An 18,376-nucleotide genomic window follows, 5' to 3' on the forward strand; every position below is an offset into this window, starting at 1 on the left:
AATTTTATCAGTTACTTTGATTTGTTTTGAAAAAGATGGACAATTCAATATTTTGTTAGAAAACTCAGTTTTGTTATTCAAACTATCTTCTATATATGCTTCTGCTGCTAATCAGAAAGGTTAGATATTTCTTGAAGAGTCGATCCTACAATTTTATCAGTTATTTTGATTTGTTTGTAAAAAGATGAACAATTCTAAATTTTGTTAGAAAACTCAGTTTTGTTATTCAAATTATCTTCTATATATGCTTCTGCTGCTAATCAGAAACGTTAGATATTTCTTGAAGAGTCGATCCCACAATTTTATCAGTCCTTTTGATTTGTTTGTAAAAAGATGAACAATTCTATATTTTGTTAGAAAACTCAGTTTTGTTATTCAAACTATCTTCTATATATGCTTCTGCTGCTAAGCAGAAACGTTAAATATTTCTTGAAGAGTCGATCCCACAATTTTATCAGTCGTTTTGATTTATTTGTAAAAAGGTGAACAATTCTATATTTTGTTAGAAAATCAGTTTTGTTATTCAAACTATCTTCTATATATGCTTCTGCTGCTAATCAGAAAGGTTAGATATTTCTTGAAGAGTCGATCCCACAATTTTATCAGTTATTTTGATTTGTTTGTAAAAAGATGAACAATTCTATATTTTCTTAGAAAACTCAGTTCTGTTATTCAAACTATCTTCTATATATGCTTCTGCTGCTGATCAGAAACGTTAGATATTTCTTGAAGAGTCGATCCCACAATTTTATCAGTCATTTTGATTTGTTTGTAAAAAGATGAACAATTCTATATTCTGTTAGAAAACTCAGTTTTGTTATTGAAACTTTCTTCTATATATGTTTCTGCTGCTGATCAGAAACGTTAGATATTTCTTGAAGAGTTGATTCCACAATTTCATCAGTCATTTTGATTTGTTTCAAAAAAGATGAACAATTCTATATTTTGTTAGAAAACTCAGTTCTGTTATTCAAACTATCTTCTATATATGCTTCTGCTGCTAATCAGAAACGTTAGATATTTCTTGAAGAGTCGATCCCACAATTTTATCAGTCATTTTGATTTGTTTGTAAAAAGATGAACAATTCTATATTTCGTTAGAAAACTCAGATTTGTTATTCAAACTATCTTCTATATATGCTTCTGCTGCTGATCAGAAACGTTAGATATTTCTTGAAGAGTTGATTCCACAATTTCATCAGTCATTTTGATTTGTTTCGAAAAAGATGAACAATTCTATATTTTGTTAGAAAACTCAGTTTTGTTTTTCAAACTATCTTCTATATATGCTTTTGCTGCTAATCAGGAAGGTTAGATATTTCTTGAAGAGACGATCCCCCAATTTTATCAGTTACTTTGATTCGTTTTGAAAAAGATGGACAATTCAATATTTCTTTAGAAAACTCAGTTTTGTTATTCAGACTATCTTCTACATATGCTCCTGCTACTGAGGCAGATTTCCAACCACTGTGTCGTTTTATAGATGTAATGTTGCCTCCTGCATTGGCCAAAGGAGTTACAGAGCTTCTCCTCAAACAGTGACCTTTGTATAGCTGGAGTCATATTGCCTCGAAGTAAAAATAACGTTCACCGACGCTATAACAATAAAAAAATACCCGGAACTTTTTTCTCTGCAGGGCAAGAAAAGTCATTGTAATTGATTCAGAGCGCACGCTCCATGATATTTCACTCTTGCAGTTCCAGCGAAAAAGTAAATTAATGTTCGTGAACGAAATAGAAATAAATGTTCTCCAGCAAGCTCGCTAATTTGCGGGGAAAAGAAAAAACTCACAAGAATAATATTAAAAGAGAATTCATTCGTTTCCTGTGCGACCCGAAAACAACTTCAGTGCTTCGGCAATTCATTATTTTCCCCTTGATATTCCTAATTTCCCCTCTGGATTTTTTGGACTCACCCACTCAATTTCTCACAGTGAGACTTAAACGATTCAGTCTCTAGTGTGTATTTTGTGGCAAATTGGAATGGGGTCAGCTGTCCTTTAATCAACTATGAAAGCAACTGGGGTTCCTAACTCGTATATAAAAATGATGAGTGCATTCTAGGTAGGTAAAGAAGCGGTATTTTATTGAATGAGCAATTTTGTGGCAAAAAGATTCTCATTGAAATGAATGGTTCACTGAATGGTTCACCCCTTCTGATTTTAGTATTGAATTGTTTCGAAGGTTTCCTCCGTTTCATCAGTCTACTCCAAACTGAAATATCTCATTTGTAATATTTTCGGATTTCCACAAATGATACAACTTTATCATTTTGCAAGGGATATATTGTTCGAAAATAACTAACAAGGTATTCTCAAATCGTAATCGCAAAACTCTGTGTGTTCAATGGGGATCAGCGTGACCACAGTTTATTTGAGAAATCTACTTACTGGAATCTTCTGCAACACATTTGAAGAGTATCAACTTATCAACATAGTGCCGCCGTTTTGGCGGGAGTTGGCCATTTTTCGCTTGATGATAGGTTTCCATATGTTGCGTATTTCTACGCTGGCTTGGCTGAATACGTTGTTGGACAACATATATGCGGCTTCCTTGAATTTTCTCCTAAACCAATGTTCCTCTCTGTGCAAGATCTCAGCTTGGAATCACTCGATGTTGTGTTGATGGATCCAAACATGGTCTGCTCTTCCTGATTTGCTGGTTTCCCCTCGCTGTGCTTGTGCTCGACAATGCGAACATTCAATGGCCTCTTAGTTTCACCAATATAGGATTTTCCGCACTCACAGGGTATCCGGTAAATGCAATTCTTGGAATCGCAGTCCGCGTTTGGTGGCCTGGTTTTCGTGAGGCTGCTACGGATAGTGTTACCGGATCTGAAGCAGGTTCTGATGTTGTACTTGGAACCAATTCTTCTTATCCTCTCCGATGATCCTCTGATGTAGGGAAGTGCAAGCACTGGTTGTTGACTAGTAAAACGGAAAACTAAATGAGAATATTCTAACTAAACTCACTTCCCAGGTTCTGTCTTTCCTGAAACGGCGAACTGGACGGATGTACCAATAACACCCTCACAATATGACTGGCAATATGCTAGTACAGTAATTGATGAGGACAAAATAAAATGGGCTATATCGGGCTTTTCCCCCTTCAAGTCGCCAGGGCCTGACGGTATAAGACCAGCCCTACTTCAGTGGGGACTGGATACTCTTATGCCACACCTGGTTGGAATATTCAGAGCCTCTCTAGCTCTGAGGTATATTCCCAGTAAGTGGAGAGAAGTAAGAGTAGTATTCATAACCAAACCAGGTAGGATGGACTACACCCTACCAAAAGCATTCCGACCAATTAGTCTCACATCGTTTCTCTTAAAAACCATGGAGAGGCTATGTGAGCGGTATACAAGAGATGAAGTACTTGTTAACAACCCACTTCATCCAAATCAGCATGCATATACCCCGGGAAGGTCTACTGATTCGGCCCTTCACCATGTGGTTGGCAGAATCGAGAGATCATTGGATAACAAAGAATCCACCCTACGTATATTCATAGATATTGAGGGAGCGTTTGATAAAACAACCTTTCCAACAATTACCCAGCAACTACACTCCAGGAATGTACCCCTGGTAGTAGGAGAATGGATACTCCAGATGCTCTCTAGCAGAGCAATAAGTATTAATGTAGAAGGCATCACAGTAAAAGGACAGGTCATGAGGGGATGTCCACAGGGAGGGGTCTTATCACCCCTTCTCTGGAACATAGTTCTGGATACCCTAATTAATCACCTTAACAAAAGTGGATTCTACACAATTGCATACGCAGATGGCAGTTATCTTGCAGACCGGCAAATTTGTAAACACACTGTGCGATAGAGCGCAGGATGGGCTCAAATTGATAGAAACATGGTGTAAGGAACACTCACTGTCGATCAATCCCAAGAAGACTGAGATGGTCCTTTTCACTAGGAAAAGAAGTTTAACGGGCTTAAAACCTCCCGAAATCTTCAAAAGCCAACTAAACTTCTCTGAAGCGGTGAAATACCTTGGTATTATCCTCGACAAGAAGCTAACAAGGAACTCTCATCTACAGAGTAGAGCAAAAAGAGCATACGTGGCTTATGAGCAATGTCGGAGGACAGTGGGACGCGCAAGGGGTCTTTCACCCCGTGTAGTCGCCTGGATCTACACTGCAATAATAAGACCTATGTTAACGTATGGAGCCATTGCATGGGGACCGAAAGTTCTACAAGCAACGGCCATCCAAAAATTATATCAAATACAGCGACTGGCTTGTTTAAACATCACAGGAGCCATGAGAACAACACCAACCGCGGCAATGGAATTAATCACGGGTCTGACCCCTCTGGACTGTACGTTAAGGAGGTTGCGTTAATGGCCATGGTATGATTGCACACGGCTGGTGTAAACCTAGAAGTAGGAATGGGTCGATTGAGGTTGGGCCAATGGCGGGAAGCGCTTACTGGGCAACCTCTGCTGCAGGCAACAAGTGATGCAATTGAACCCAGGTTTGTGTTAAATAAACCCTACAAAATACAAATTAAGCAGAACACAGAGTCAGATGCTACAAATGCAATACGGATTTATACAGATGGCTCAAAAACCAAAGAAGGCTCAGGATGTGGAGTGTACTCCAGATCACTAAGCCTAAGGATTAAGTGGGGAATGAGAAGAAATACCAGCGTGGTCCAAACAGAACTGGCTGGTATCTCAATCGCCACAAAAGAAATAACCAAGAAAAGAATTTCTGGCAAAAACATAACAATCTGCACTAATAGCAGACAAGCACTATTAGCCTTGAACAGACACCGTGTTACTTCAGGGCTAGCACTAGAGTGCCACCAAGATTCAGCCAAAGCCTCGGTAGATAATAACATTATCCTGAGGTGGGTTAAAGGGCACGACAGGAGTAAAGGTAATCGCATTGCCGACTCTTTAGCCAAGGAAGCGGCTGGACTAAGAATTTTAGGACCAAGTGGCACCCACGGCCTGATGACTTCGACAATTGCGGAACTAGTCAAATGTTACACCCATGCTCAATCTTTACAGAGATGGGATGAAATCAAAGGATGTAATCTTGCCAGGATCACCTTGGGCGACCCTGGGAAGCTGGCGCCGAAGAAATATGTGGCGATGACCAGGAAAAATCTACGCCTTACAGTAGGATTTCTGACTGGCCACTGTCAGCTAAGGAAACACCTACATAATATGGGGCTGGTGGACACACCTCTATGCAGGATGTGTGAACAGGAAGATGAGACTGTCAGACATGTCCTGTGCGAGTTTTCGGAGTTATCGTCAATAAGAGAGTGTGTGTTCGGCGAGTCTTGGCCTACACCTGCCGATATAAAGGAGATGTCTCCCAGCGACCTGTCCACCTTCCTGGAAAGGACAGGATGGACGACAACCTAGGAGGACAACTCCTCGGGAGGATGTACAATGGGTCACATGTGGCCTAAGTGCGTGGGCTTACACTCACCCTCCCTACTCTACATATACAGATACAGATTCTAACTAAACAATGATATTCATTTTGTAGTAGGTGAAGATATTGACTTCATATTCTAGGGTTGTAAATTATCACAAAACCCCCCTTTCTATTTAATTTTTTCCCCAGACGGCGCCCAGTCGCCATCTTGAAAGTTTCATCTGTCAATTTCACTTCAAAATAAAGTATTCAGGCATCATTTTCATTATCCCAAATTTAAATTTTTTGAGTTGACCCATTCAAAAAATAAAAGGGGGGACATTAAAGAAACGCAATGTATATTCCACATTCATGGTAACCCTGCCGCACTATTGATCTCATTGATTAAATTAACTAGCAGCGGAAATCATTCCGATGAGTTGATTCATTCATTATTACAGTGATTCAAAATTAATATGTGATCAATTGTATGTGATAAACATAATCGATATTCCTGGTGGTTTCCATACACGTACAATCCATAACGACGCAGTATGAAACATATCTACCAGAGATTTATTTTCAGATTAATTGTCGTTGGCATTTTGCTGGCGATATATTATTACCACATATGGGCGGGAATGAACTGTTCGTAGGCTAACATTGAAAAAAACATTGTTTTTGATACAATTTGATTAAAGCGGTCATACAATTTTTCGATACCATATTTTTGGTATCGAGTTTTCTTTAGCCTATAAACAGGCTTTAGTTTCAACGATTACCTCTTAATTAATTACCAGCTTCATTTTTCTCCAGCAAGAATTCTCCAAAGGTTAGAGAACAGAAAGGAGTCGCGGGGGTTCAGATCTGGAGAATATAGTGAATGCGGACGCAATTTGAAGCCCAATTCAAGCAACACATCATTTTCATCGATTTGTGGCATGATGCATAGTATTGATGAAAGAGCACCTTCTTTGTCTTCAAGTGAGGCTGTTTTTCTTTGCTATTTTGTCTTTAAAACGCACCAGTAATGATCTGTTAATGATCTGAAGCCAAACCTTGGCTTCAACGGTTTTTTGTTTTCGCCATAGAGCAATGCTTCATTAACACACGAAATTCATTTTCATTCATTCTCTCCAAACTAATAAGAGTTGATTTTCTCAAAATGGTCTATCCCACAAACCAATAGTTCAAAAACTGTGACATTTGTAGAAGTGTCTTCTGTTTAGGGTCAACTAAAAATCATATGGATTCGATACTATCAGCGACATCTGTGTGTTAGTCTACCCACTTTTCAGCCCACCTAATACTGCGGGTAATGAAAATGGGATTAGTCCTGCCCTATAATAACTCCACTTCACCCTAGCGTTAACGACTTCATTGGTTCTGCAGTATATTGTGTAAATATTCAATCTGAATTGACTGATGAACTCTGTTAATTATCTATATAAATATCAGTATGACCTTAATTCTGCGATAGAGGCGCAAAACGCGATTGTTACACCTAAATTACCTGTCACCTGAGCAGAATAAATTGGGTCTTGATACAGGAGGTTGGTAACTTCATGAAATTCAATATGCTGAATACATAAAAAAGCTCACTTTCAAATTGAGAAGCCTCATAGCAAAGTTTAAACATAGCAAGAAATTTCTTGAAATAAAATACTTGAGAATTTTATACTTTGTACTGGTGGAATCTAATTGAATGGAATGGAATGGAATCTAATTATTGTTACCCAACCTTTTCGATATGACTGCGAGGAAATGAACGAATCCATATACTTAAGGAATCTACAACTGAAAAAAACGGTGCACAATAAAATGCTGAACACTAATAAACTAGAATGTAATAACATTCTGACAAAATCAAATAACCACCAAAATGTGTACAGTACGGTGAAAGGAAAGCGGTATATAGGTAGAGCTATTTGGAAATTAATAATAACAACAGAAATCTGCTGCCAACCCAACAAGGAACACGAGAACCATTTTGAGCAAAATATTAATATGCACTATACTGAACTACCTAAAACCCTGGCCACTGAACATCAGGAAACAATACCAAATCAAGAAGAGGAAGCTCAGTCAATTTTTTTATATCCACGGCTCTCGCAGGTTGCTCCAAAAATGACGCCACAATGAATCAGATTAATATAGAGGAGCACAATCGGTGTAAAATCAGAAAATATAGTGAACCAAGTGAAAATGATGGAAGTGTCTTAGCTGTATGTCACCAAAACATGCAATGCATTAGTAATAAAATCATTCAGATAGATATGTTAACAGGAAGTTAACTGATTCGTGATCTGTTAATGATCTCAGAAAATTGGCAGAACAAAATACAGATAGATGTCATAAAACTGAAAAACTTTAATTTATGTACAAACTTCTGCAGAAGTTTCATGAAAAACGGGGGTGTAGTAATTCACAAACATGATGAAAGTTGTCTAGAAATTAATGAACTAGACTTAACGGGCTTTTGCGAGGAAGGAGTCCTCGACTGTGGTATTACATTAGAAAATCTAGTACGGTTTGTGTGTGTGTATTTATAGACCTCCATCAGGTAATATTTTTCAAAACTTTTCATGGGAATGCTAACTCTGGTGAGTCAAAACTATAATACCATCATCATAGGTGGTGACTTCAACATAAACTTCTCGGTTGCCAGTAGGAAACTCGACCTCTTTCGTGATCAATTAGCAAGTTTCAATCTCAAATATACTGTTAATGAACCAACAAGGGTAACTGCTAACTCAAGTACTTGCCTAAATCATTTTATAATCAGTGAAAATATTGACTACGAAGTGGCAATCAAGGACTACAATCTTTTTGATCACTTTGCCCAATTTATTCGAATTCCGACTATAAGAAGTGAAAAACAGGTAAATAATGTTTCAAGCTACGGTAGAGTGTTTTCGGAAAATAATATAAATAACTTCAAACTCTCCTTGGAAAATGAGTCATGGGAGGATATCTACAACGAAATCTGCCCAAACAAAGCCTATGGAATTTTCTATAATATAGTTCAACAATACATTGAAGTTGCCTTTCCTCTGAAATCACTCCACAAACAAATTAAAAAATTCCACACCAGCTTACTAACACCAGAACTTCAAGAATTGAAAAACTTAGTGTCCTTCTACTCAGACTTCGCAAGAGTTGATGAGCGTTATGTAGACATTAGTAGGCAAATAACGCAGACTTATAGGGAAAAACTTAAAAATAATTACAAACAAAGTGTAGATGACAGAATAACCAATTCGAACAATAAATCGATAACAATGTGACAAATTATTAACCAAATCCAGAAAAACGCAAACAATTTTCACAATATGATAATTCATGATGGTGATAAAACTGTCCCTGAAATTGAAATGACCAACAACTTCAATGAACATTCTTCTGTAGCTCATAAACAAGAAGCTAATGACTTGAAATTTTTTGGAAAGTAACATAAAAGTATGCCAAAACTCCATTTTTTTACATCCCATAACTAGGCATGACATTGTAGACCTTATAAAAATATTGAATAATTCCAACGCACGTGGTCACGAAGAATTCTCAAATAACATTTTGAAAAAATGTGTTTTTCAGGTATGTGAACCTTTGGCATAGGTACATCTTGAATATGTCGATGGAATATAGCCCACAAAATAGCCCCGAAAAATTGAAAGTTGCACTCGTTATACCAATATTTAAAAAAAGAGATACTGATCTTTTTGAGAATTATAGAGGAATAAGCAATTACTATCATTTTTTTATGCTAATGAACAATTTTCACCAAATCAGCATGGTTTCACCATGGTGAAACGGCACTGTATGAATTCCACGAACATGTCATAAAGGCTCTTGATGGCAAAGTAAGTATCTGTGGTTTATTTATTTACTTCTCCAGAGCCTTCGATAATGTAAATCACATACTTCTACTTCAGAAAATGGAACGATATGGCGTGAGGGGAACCGCATTGAAATTAATAAGTCTTATTTGCATGGCAGGACCCAAAAAGTAGTGATACGGAAAAGTGTAAGTCAGTCAGCAACCATTGAACAGGGTGTTCCACAAGGCTCAATTATTGGCCCCTTACTGTTTCTTATATATGCGACTTGCTTATGCAGACAACACCAATTTCCTCATAGAAGAGAGCAATGCAATAGCACTTGCAGAGAAAACAGAGAATGTCTATGAGCAGGTAGTGACATGGGCAAGGAAAAATTAATTGTCACTGAACATTACGTTAACATCATTAATGAAATTCTCGCTGAATTCTGCTCATGACAATTTTAGCATTTATGAGAACTAGGAGTTGTATGTTGAATCTTGCTCAACAACAAAGATGCTTGGCCTTACACTGGACTACAAGCTCCCCTGGATCCCTCACATTGAAACTCTTTGCGACAAACTCCGCAGAAATTGCTATGCGCTAAGATTTATGTCAAACCATTGCAGTAAACAAGTTTTGAATTTCACTAGTTCGGACTTCCATTGTCTACTATATAAAATGATTTGAAATCCCTGAAACAAGTAAAAAAGAATAATTAAAGAAGAATAGTTGAAAATAACAATTATATTAAGCAACAATTAACCTGAAATGAAATGATAGTGAAATAACCTACAAGTAAAAATATAATAATTGAATAAATAAAAATTAAAGGAATGAAAAAAAAGAAAATAACAAAAAATAAAAAAGTGTAGAGATTCCAAGTCACGTTAGTTCACGACGTTTCGATTGTTGGTATCTACAATCGTCTTCGGGTGATGACTGGACTGATTCCTCCGAGAGATGACTATTTTATAGGTCGTTGAAATACTTTCACTTTCTCTACTTTCCATTTTCCGCTTCACTGATTCCGTGAGAGATGACCGTTTTGGCGGGAGTTGGTCATTTTTCGTTTGATGATGGGTTCCATCACTTTCACAATGGAGAAGGAAATCCACAATGAATTACCATTCTTAGACGTTTTGGTGAAAAGGACCGACACTAAGTGGGAAACATCTGTATACCGAAAACCCACTCATACGGGACAGTATCTGAACCACGAATCCAACCACCATCAATCGACAAAAAGGGGAATCATCAAGACTCTATTAGACCGTGCTTTTGGGCTCTGTAATACAAAGGAAGGTCTCGAGAAGGAACTAGACATATTCAAAAATGATCTTCAGCGGAATGGATACTCCAAAGCGATGGTAGAAAAGACTTTGGCTAAAAGACAGCAGGAGCCTCGCAAGGAAGAGAAGCCGTCACAACCAGTGCTTGCACTTCCCTACATCAGAGGATTATCGGAGAGGATAAGAAGAATTGGTTCCAAGTACAACATTAGAACCTGTTTCAGATCCGGCAACACTATCCGTAGCAGCCTCACGAAAACCAGGCCCCCAAACGCGGACTGCGATTCCAAGAATTGCATTTACCGGATACCCTGTGAGTGCGGAAAATCCTATATTGGTGAAACTAAGAGGCCTTTGAATGTTCGCATTGCCGAGCACAAGAAGCACACACAGCGAGGAGAAACCAGCAAATCAGGAATAGCAGACCATGTTTGGACCCATCAACACAACATCGAGTGGTCCCAAGCTGAGATCTTGCACAGAGAGGAACATTGGTTCAGGAGAAAATTCAAGGAAGCCGCATACATGTTGTCCAACAACGTATTCAGCCAGGCCAGCGTAGATATACGAAACATATGGAAACCCATCATCAAACGAAAAATGACCAACTCCCGCCAAAACGGTCATCTCTCACGGAATCAGTGAAGCGGAAAATGGAAAGTAGAGAAAGTGAAAGTATTTCAACGACCTATAAAATAGTCATCTCTCGGAGGAATCAGTCCAGTCATCACCCGAAGACGATTGTAGATACCAACAATCGAAACGTCGTGAACTAACGTGACTTGGAATCTCTACACTTTTTTATTTTTTGTTATTTTCTTTTTTTTCATTCCTTTAATTTTTATTTATTCAATTATTATATTTTTACTTGTAGGTTATTTCACTATCATTTCATTTCAGGTTAATTGTTGCTCAATATAATTGTTATTTTCAACTATTCTTCTTTAATTATTCTTTTTTACTTGTTTCAGGGATTTCAAATCATTTTATATAGTAGACAATGGAAGTCCGAACTAGTGAAATTCATCACGAAACATTGTCAATCACCTTCTAACAAACGTTAAACAAGTTTTGTTGAATCTGTACTATGGATCAATACCCTGTCATATACGATATGGAATTGTCATTGGCATTGGCATTGGCATTGGATCGTCTGCAGTGAGGGTTTTTACACTACAGATATAAATCCATCTGGGTGTTTTTGGGCCAGACGCCTCGTCATGAGAAAAACTTACCTTTCGAAATTCAACCAAACAGCAGTCAAACACATTCCGTTGAACCAATGTTGCGGGCAGTTTTTTGGGGCAGTGTTTGGGGAGTCTTTGCCAGGGGCAGTGGTCTCAGTTGGCTGGTGGAGTTTTTGGGCTTGAAGGGGTTCTCTTGACGGTTAGTCTCTGGAAGTAAGTCTTCCTGGTGGAAGGCAATGGGGTTTCTGACTCCCTTGCAAAGAAGGGTGCTGCAAGCAGCTTCATCGGGCCAGAACCTGTCATTGGCATCGGTTTAGGCTTTGTCAAACAAATATTGAACACCCGGATGGCAAGAAGATTTATGGACTTCATGTAGAATCTTACAGGATTGGCTCACTTCAAGGCGTTCAGTCACCCTTCGAAGCTTGATACCAAACAGTTGTTGGACTACAGTAAGGATGAACTACGATGTCTAACATGCCTTCTTACAGGTCACTGTCATTTGAATCATCAAATTCAGAGACTTGGAGTGTCGGAAGACAGTGTGTGTCACCTCTGCTTGGAAAATGATGAAACTTTGTGCCCCCCGCTGGGGAGCAAAGCAGGTTTTTAGAGGTCGGCAGAGTCGTAGTCTGCAACTGGGCCAAACCATAATAATGATAATAATAAGACTTTATTGTCCGAAGAAAAAATCTTGTTGACAAAGCTAGTACGTATGAAATTTCCTATGAATATAAGAATATAAAAAAAATATAGTGTACGCTAAACTGAAGTATAAAAACACTGAATGAAAACAGCAAACAATGGTTGAAACAAATTAACACACACAGAGTAGGGAATTTTGTATTTGAAAACTCGTCAAGGGTATAAAAACATATTTCTAACAGAAATTATTGAAATGTTTTTTTCAAACAACGAAAAGCTGCATATTGACTTCAATTTATTTGGTAAACAGTTGTGAATTTTGGGTCCTATACGTTTTGGTGCACTTTGAGTTATCTTATACTCAGCCGATCTAACGTGTATCATTTGCTTGCTTCTGCCGAGTGTTTTTATCATGAATATCGCTACTGAGATTGAAGTCATTCCTGTTAGTGAAAACATAAACTGACAACTCATAAATATATATTCCATCCAGAGTTGAAATTTCGTGTGTAGCGAAAATATTTCTGCATGAATACTGTCGAGGAACATTATTGAATAAATAGCGTAGGATAGCTTTTTGTTGGATAAATACATTTTTACTCTTTGCAGAGTTGCCCCACAAACAAACACCATACCGCAACCTGGATTCGACCTGGGCATGATAAACAGCCATAAGTTGATGAAAAGATAGGTTATGGAGCTCAATTTTGAGACTAGTTGATCACAGTGCTCATTCCAAGAAAGACTTTCATCCATTTGCATACCTAGCAATTCAACAGCATCATGGGTATTTCTCAAAATAGAGTCACCTGAATATCATCGGTTTTACTTTGATAGTTGTGAAAGCGGATTACCTGGGTTTTTTTCACGTTGAAAAACAGATCGTGACTATTGAAATAGTTTGAAACCACATCCAGAGAATATTCACATTTTCGTGTTGATTCATTCGTCGCTTTGGCAGATATCACCGGACTAATATCATCTGCATAAGCAGTTACTGCAGAATGTGGTATTTTCCTGTCTATATTATTGATATATAATAGAAATAAGAGTGGCCCAAGTATAGATCCCTGGGGTACTCCCAGCTGGATCGACTTCATTTCTGATGTTCAAGATGAATAAATATCACCTTTGTCAAATTTGAACGAGACACACTGCATTATGTTGCTGAGAAAAGATAAAACCCATGAGCAAGAGAGTCTATTGTGAAGAAATCGGCGGAATGTGCCAAAAACTGCGTCAGCAGCAGCTGTTACTATTCAACAGAAGAGATCGAATGCTGCTCCATGACAACGCTCGTCTGCACGTTTCACAAATCACTCCTCTGACCTCTAGCCAACCGACACCATCTTTCCAAGCATTCCGATAAATTTCTCATCAGTAGAACCTGATATATCCGCTATAAAAGCCTTAAACATTCATGCGAACATTTCAGCCTTGTAATTTTCCACTAAATTCTGAATTCAGGTATTTTCTCATTTGCAAATTATAGTTTGATTACAAAATCTAATCATTCGATGTTTGAGCTTCAATATTTTATTATTGTATCATCATTTCATTATTGCGGTTCAAATGACTACCTCGTGATAATTTTAAATTACTAATTATGGAAAATATATTCATGTATTTACTTCATAACCTCATGATATTTACATGAAATTTGTTCACTCATTTTGTGGGTACATCAAAATTAAAATGAATGGTCCAGCGCATTCAATATTTTCTGTTAATTAGACAATAATTGTTTTATCTCCATGAATACATTTGGCCTTATATTCTATGGACAGTGTTCTGTTGGAAGATACCAGCAGTTGTGAAAAATACACTCTATTTTCGCGAAAATAAATTAGTTTATTAAAAAGAGATCAGTTTTTGTAGAAAATTTTCGAACTACCTTAAGAAGGAATGAAAAAACTGAATTGGACACATGAGTTTTTTCAGATAGAATCCGGAATAATGTTTATTTGAAACGATTACACTCGAACATGAATATTTTCTCATTAAGGGTGGTGATTTGTGAAAGCGGACGTTTAACAACATTATCCACGTCAGTTTTTCAGACCGCTTAATTTTTCATTCTCAAGCGACAGTTTTAATTTTGCGATGCCTCCTAAAATAATAATTTCAATTTTATAGTATAACTCATAACTTATGCTCAAAGCAACTTACCAATTATTTGAAAAGGATACGATATGCCGTATCCGTCGGAATAGCTTTCTATTTGCCATGTTATATACGTGTCAATTCAGTTTTTGTTTTTGTTTAGGTGAGCGATAAACTAACCAAATCATTCTCGAATGGGTTGATCCACGGACATGGATATTTTGACCAGAAAGCCTTCTCCATCAAGCAGCTCTCCATCGAAGTGTCGGACCTCCACTTGGGGGAAGACGGCCAGCTTACTCTAACATGTCAGTCAACGATTCCTGGATACGTCAATGCTATGGAAAATTATGCAGATTTCAGGAGTGCCACAGTAAAGAGTAAGATTATTGCATATTCATTAGTTGGCTTTGAAGAAAGTTTTTCAACAAATATTTATATTGGTGATCATGATTGTACCCATTTTAAGTGGGCACACTTGAAGACTAGTTTTAAATCAAATGTTGTGAAAGAACAATTAGTTCAAGCCAGTTTTCCCTTACTCACACAGTAGGTTCATAGACTGACACCTTGTTACGTTTCAATTTAGCACTAGATCAAAACTGCTCCTATGTGACCTATCAAAACACTACCTTACCTTTTAAGATATTCATTCAGAGGATGTTACCAATGTAATTCAGTTACAAGTTGATTTATTCATTCAACATCATAGTAATGGGAATCTTCCGTTCCATAGAAAACCATACCTGTAATGTACAAGAATATATGTATGCTCTCTGACTAACTGCTTTGATCAGTACTTATCACTCACATCGCATTCTCCTATTGCCAATGGACGTTGGAGATCCGAAATTCCTCGCTAGGTTGAAATAGTTGTTTTTGCTTGTTTCTCAGTTACTTCACCTATCATTTTTCAGCCGTTGTCTGCCTTATTTCTATACCTTTCCAAGAATATTTATTGCATAGATTGTTATTCATCACTTCCAGAAGGATTACTACATATTAGAGCCATATCGCCTGAAGAACAATATCAGTTAGCTCTGGGTTTCTGAATACTGTTTGATATTTTCGGTAAATATTCTGCATAATATTTATGATTGTTCAAATATTCGTATTGAATGGGAAAGATATGGCGACTTACCTTATATGTTTCTATTCCATAGCATGAATAAGGATCAATAAATAGTTGAAAATAAGTTGGAGTCAATATTTTTGTAAACATTCAATAACAAGATTAAGAGACAGCTGTTGGTTGACATCTGCCGAACTAGTTCTATAGTCGTTCACGGGCGAGGGATTGATCGGTTACTCAAATTGTTTTAGGGTTGTATTGCTGGGAGAAGGAGTGTTGATGGATCATGAATTTGTTGATGATGTCTCGAGTGGCTGTGGTGGATTGATAGATTTATGATGTGCACAGCGCCCCTTGGTGCTTGTAGTGTAGATTGGACACACTGTGGCAACAACTGGTTAGCTGTCAGATGTGGCAGTCTCTCGGATTTCGGTGTTGACATTCGTTGAGCTTGGTTGAGAGTTCAAGTGTACCATCTGACTGGCTTGTAGGATATATATGGTTGTATTTTTGCCATCCTTCACGGGGATTATTTCTACAAGTCAGGATTGTATAGTGGAAGACTGATTGGTCATTTTGGTGTGGATATTTGCAATCTGAAACTTAAACTTTTTTGAGGATTTGTGGTAGTTACCGAACTCTTTGTGCCAGGTGGAAGGATTTCCGAAATTAGATTCATAAGAATCAGAAGGCCCTTAGTCACTCATCAAGTCTCAGTAGGACTTCCGTGCAGACCACCGCACACGAAGAAACGTATAGAAAACCCCTTGGCCAGGGGTTTTATTTTTTTTTTGGGTGTAGAACACCTTGTTGACAACTTCCCGGACTTGGAGGTGTTCAGCTACCTTTGGGGTCCTATTTGAAGATCCATTAATGGTCCATCTTGTTGTGCCCTACAGGGTGATCTATCTTGGTGGTGCTACAGGATGATCTATCTTTGCGCGGTGCTACAGCGTGATCCATCTTCGCCGTACTACAGGGTGATCCACCTCCGTCGAACTACAGGGTAGCCTAACACCATATACCAGGTGGCCCAAAAGGAGCACGCAAGTTATAATTGGTTTATTTGAATATTTGTGTAATACTGAGTTATTTAAATGATGGTTTGCCCTTTTGTTTATTGTTACCTGTTTGATGTAGTGATTGGCTTTCTGGCTCAATTCACCGCTAGTTGGCAACGTGTTTGGTTTCATTTCTAAAACGCAAATTGAGGTGTTTTTTTCCTTTTACAATTGCTTGTTGACACCGATGCGCCTACGCCTGAGCTCACGCGACGCAAACGAGATTGTCTTACCTTCCAATACTAGTATTTACGATTTCGCCCACATTGAATTTGTGGTTATATACAACGCGCACTTATATTGACATTTGAACATCGCGTAGTAGTGTGAATATCGCACTGTTGTCTTAGAAGCGTTGTCGATCAATCTATGTAAGTTAGGTTTACTGAATAAATCATATTGGGGATCTTTATCTTTCATTTCCAATATTAATTGCTAAGTTATTGATATTGTAATTTAATTAGGGTATCTGGAGGATTAAATTTACCTGGCGCCCATTAAGCTCTATTCAATATTTGCTAATTTGGTTAACCCACTCCCGTCTCCACTGTTTAGCCAGGGGAGTGGTATTAGCCAGGGGAGTGGTTATTTTCTGATAAGTGTCAGTCCATGAACCTACTATGTAAGACCTGCTTGAAAAATTACATACGGTCGTCAGGTGGTTAGGCAAAGGGAAATTATTAGAATTGTTCTCTCATTTAAAACACACGAAAATAATAGTTTTTTTACAACAAAGTGGCAAAGGATTTCCTCAACTCCAGCAAAAGGAATGGTGGCCACTTGTGGTTTTTTGGCCGATATTACTATGAAATTCAATAGTCTTAATTTCAAGATGCAAGCACCTAACAAAATAAATGGGTAAATGACGAATAGAGTGTTCGCATTTAAATACAATCTGAAATTATACATGAATGAGCTTGAAGCAGGAGATTTTTCGAATTTTCCAACTGTTGCTGCTCTGCAATCCCGACAGTACTGTCTGTCAAGATATAATGTCATATTTGAAAGAATATCTGTTAAAAATTCAAAATATATTTTAGAATGCGAGACTGTTTTATACTTGTGGAAAACCTTGGGCATGAAATTATTCTGCCAGTTTGGCTGTTCTATAACACAGTCAATGAATGAAATCATTGAACTGAAACACGACACACCTCTGGAAGCTTATTTCATTGAACACCGTAGCAAGTACCTCTAAATCCCCACAAGAATGTGCACGATTTGTTTTCTTCAACATATCTCCAATCAACCAATACCGCAATCGTCTTTCCACTCATTGATGCCGATATACAAGAATTAATCAAAAACTTTGAACACCAAATTCGTTACTATAAATAGGTATGGTTACGTTTTTCCCCGTGGGTGACCAATAATTGACTACACTGAATAATCCAACTTAACTTCATTTCACTTCAAATACAATAAACACTCCAACTATCATTCAAATTTCTATCGACTTACTACATCGCTTCGCGTACCGCACTGTAAGTTCCACTTGACTGTATCGATTTGCTCGTGGCTAGCGTTTATATATCGTAATCGAATACGGCAGAATATTATTCAACTCATCTAGAGTAGCAACGGACATCGTTCATTCGCGCGCTTTCAGCTACATTACGATTGGTTTTTGGCTACCAGTGGCGGCCGACGTTATTTTTCTTTCGGGCATGATATACAACAGAATGTATAATTATGGTGTTGAACGTTTTCAATTATTACTCACCTACCTATATATGTTTGAAAATTATTTTTTTCCAAGGAATATTCTAATGAACAATCAGTATGAGTACTTTTTTCGATATCACCTCCCACACGA

General features: G+C 37.7%; 1 protein-coding gene across 1 annotated transcript in view; it reads left to right on the forward strand.

Moving 5' to 3' along the window:
• Positions 1 to 18,376, forward strand: part of LOC111510185 (uncharacterized) — a 101,323-nt gene that overhangs the window by 73,639 nt on the left and 9,308 nt on the right. Inside the window, exon 4 of the mRNA XM_074171451.1 lies at positions 14,591 to 14,807. Within this exon, the coding sequence (XP_074027552.1) occupies positions 14,591 to 14,807 (217 nt within the window). The remainder of the gene's footprint in view (positions 1 to 14,590; positions 14,808 to 18,376) is intronic.

The sequence above is a fragment of the Leptinotarsa decemlineata genome, unplaced genomic scaffold, assembly GCF_025532065.1.
Source record: "Leptinotarsa decemlineata unplaced genomic scaffold, Ldec_3_MD MMD2_tig00000010_RagTag_RagTag, whole genome shotgun sequence".
NCBI lineage: Eukaryota > Metazoa > Arthropoda > Insecta > Coleoptera > Chrysomelidae > Leptinotarsa > Leptinotarsa decemlineata.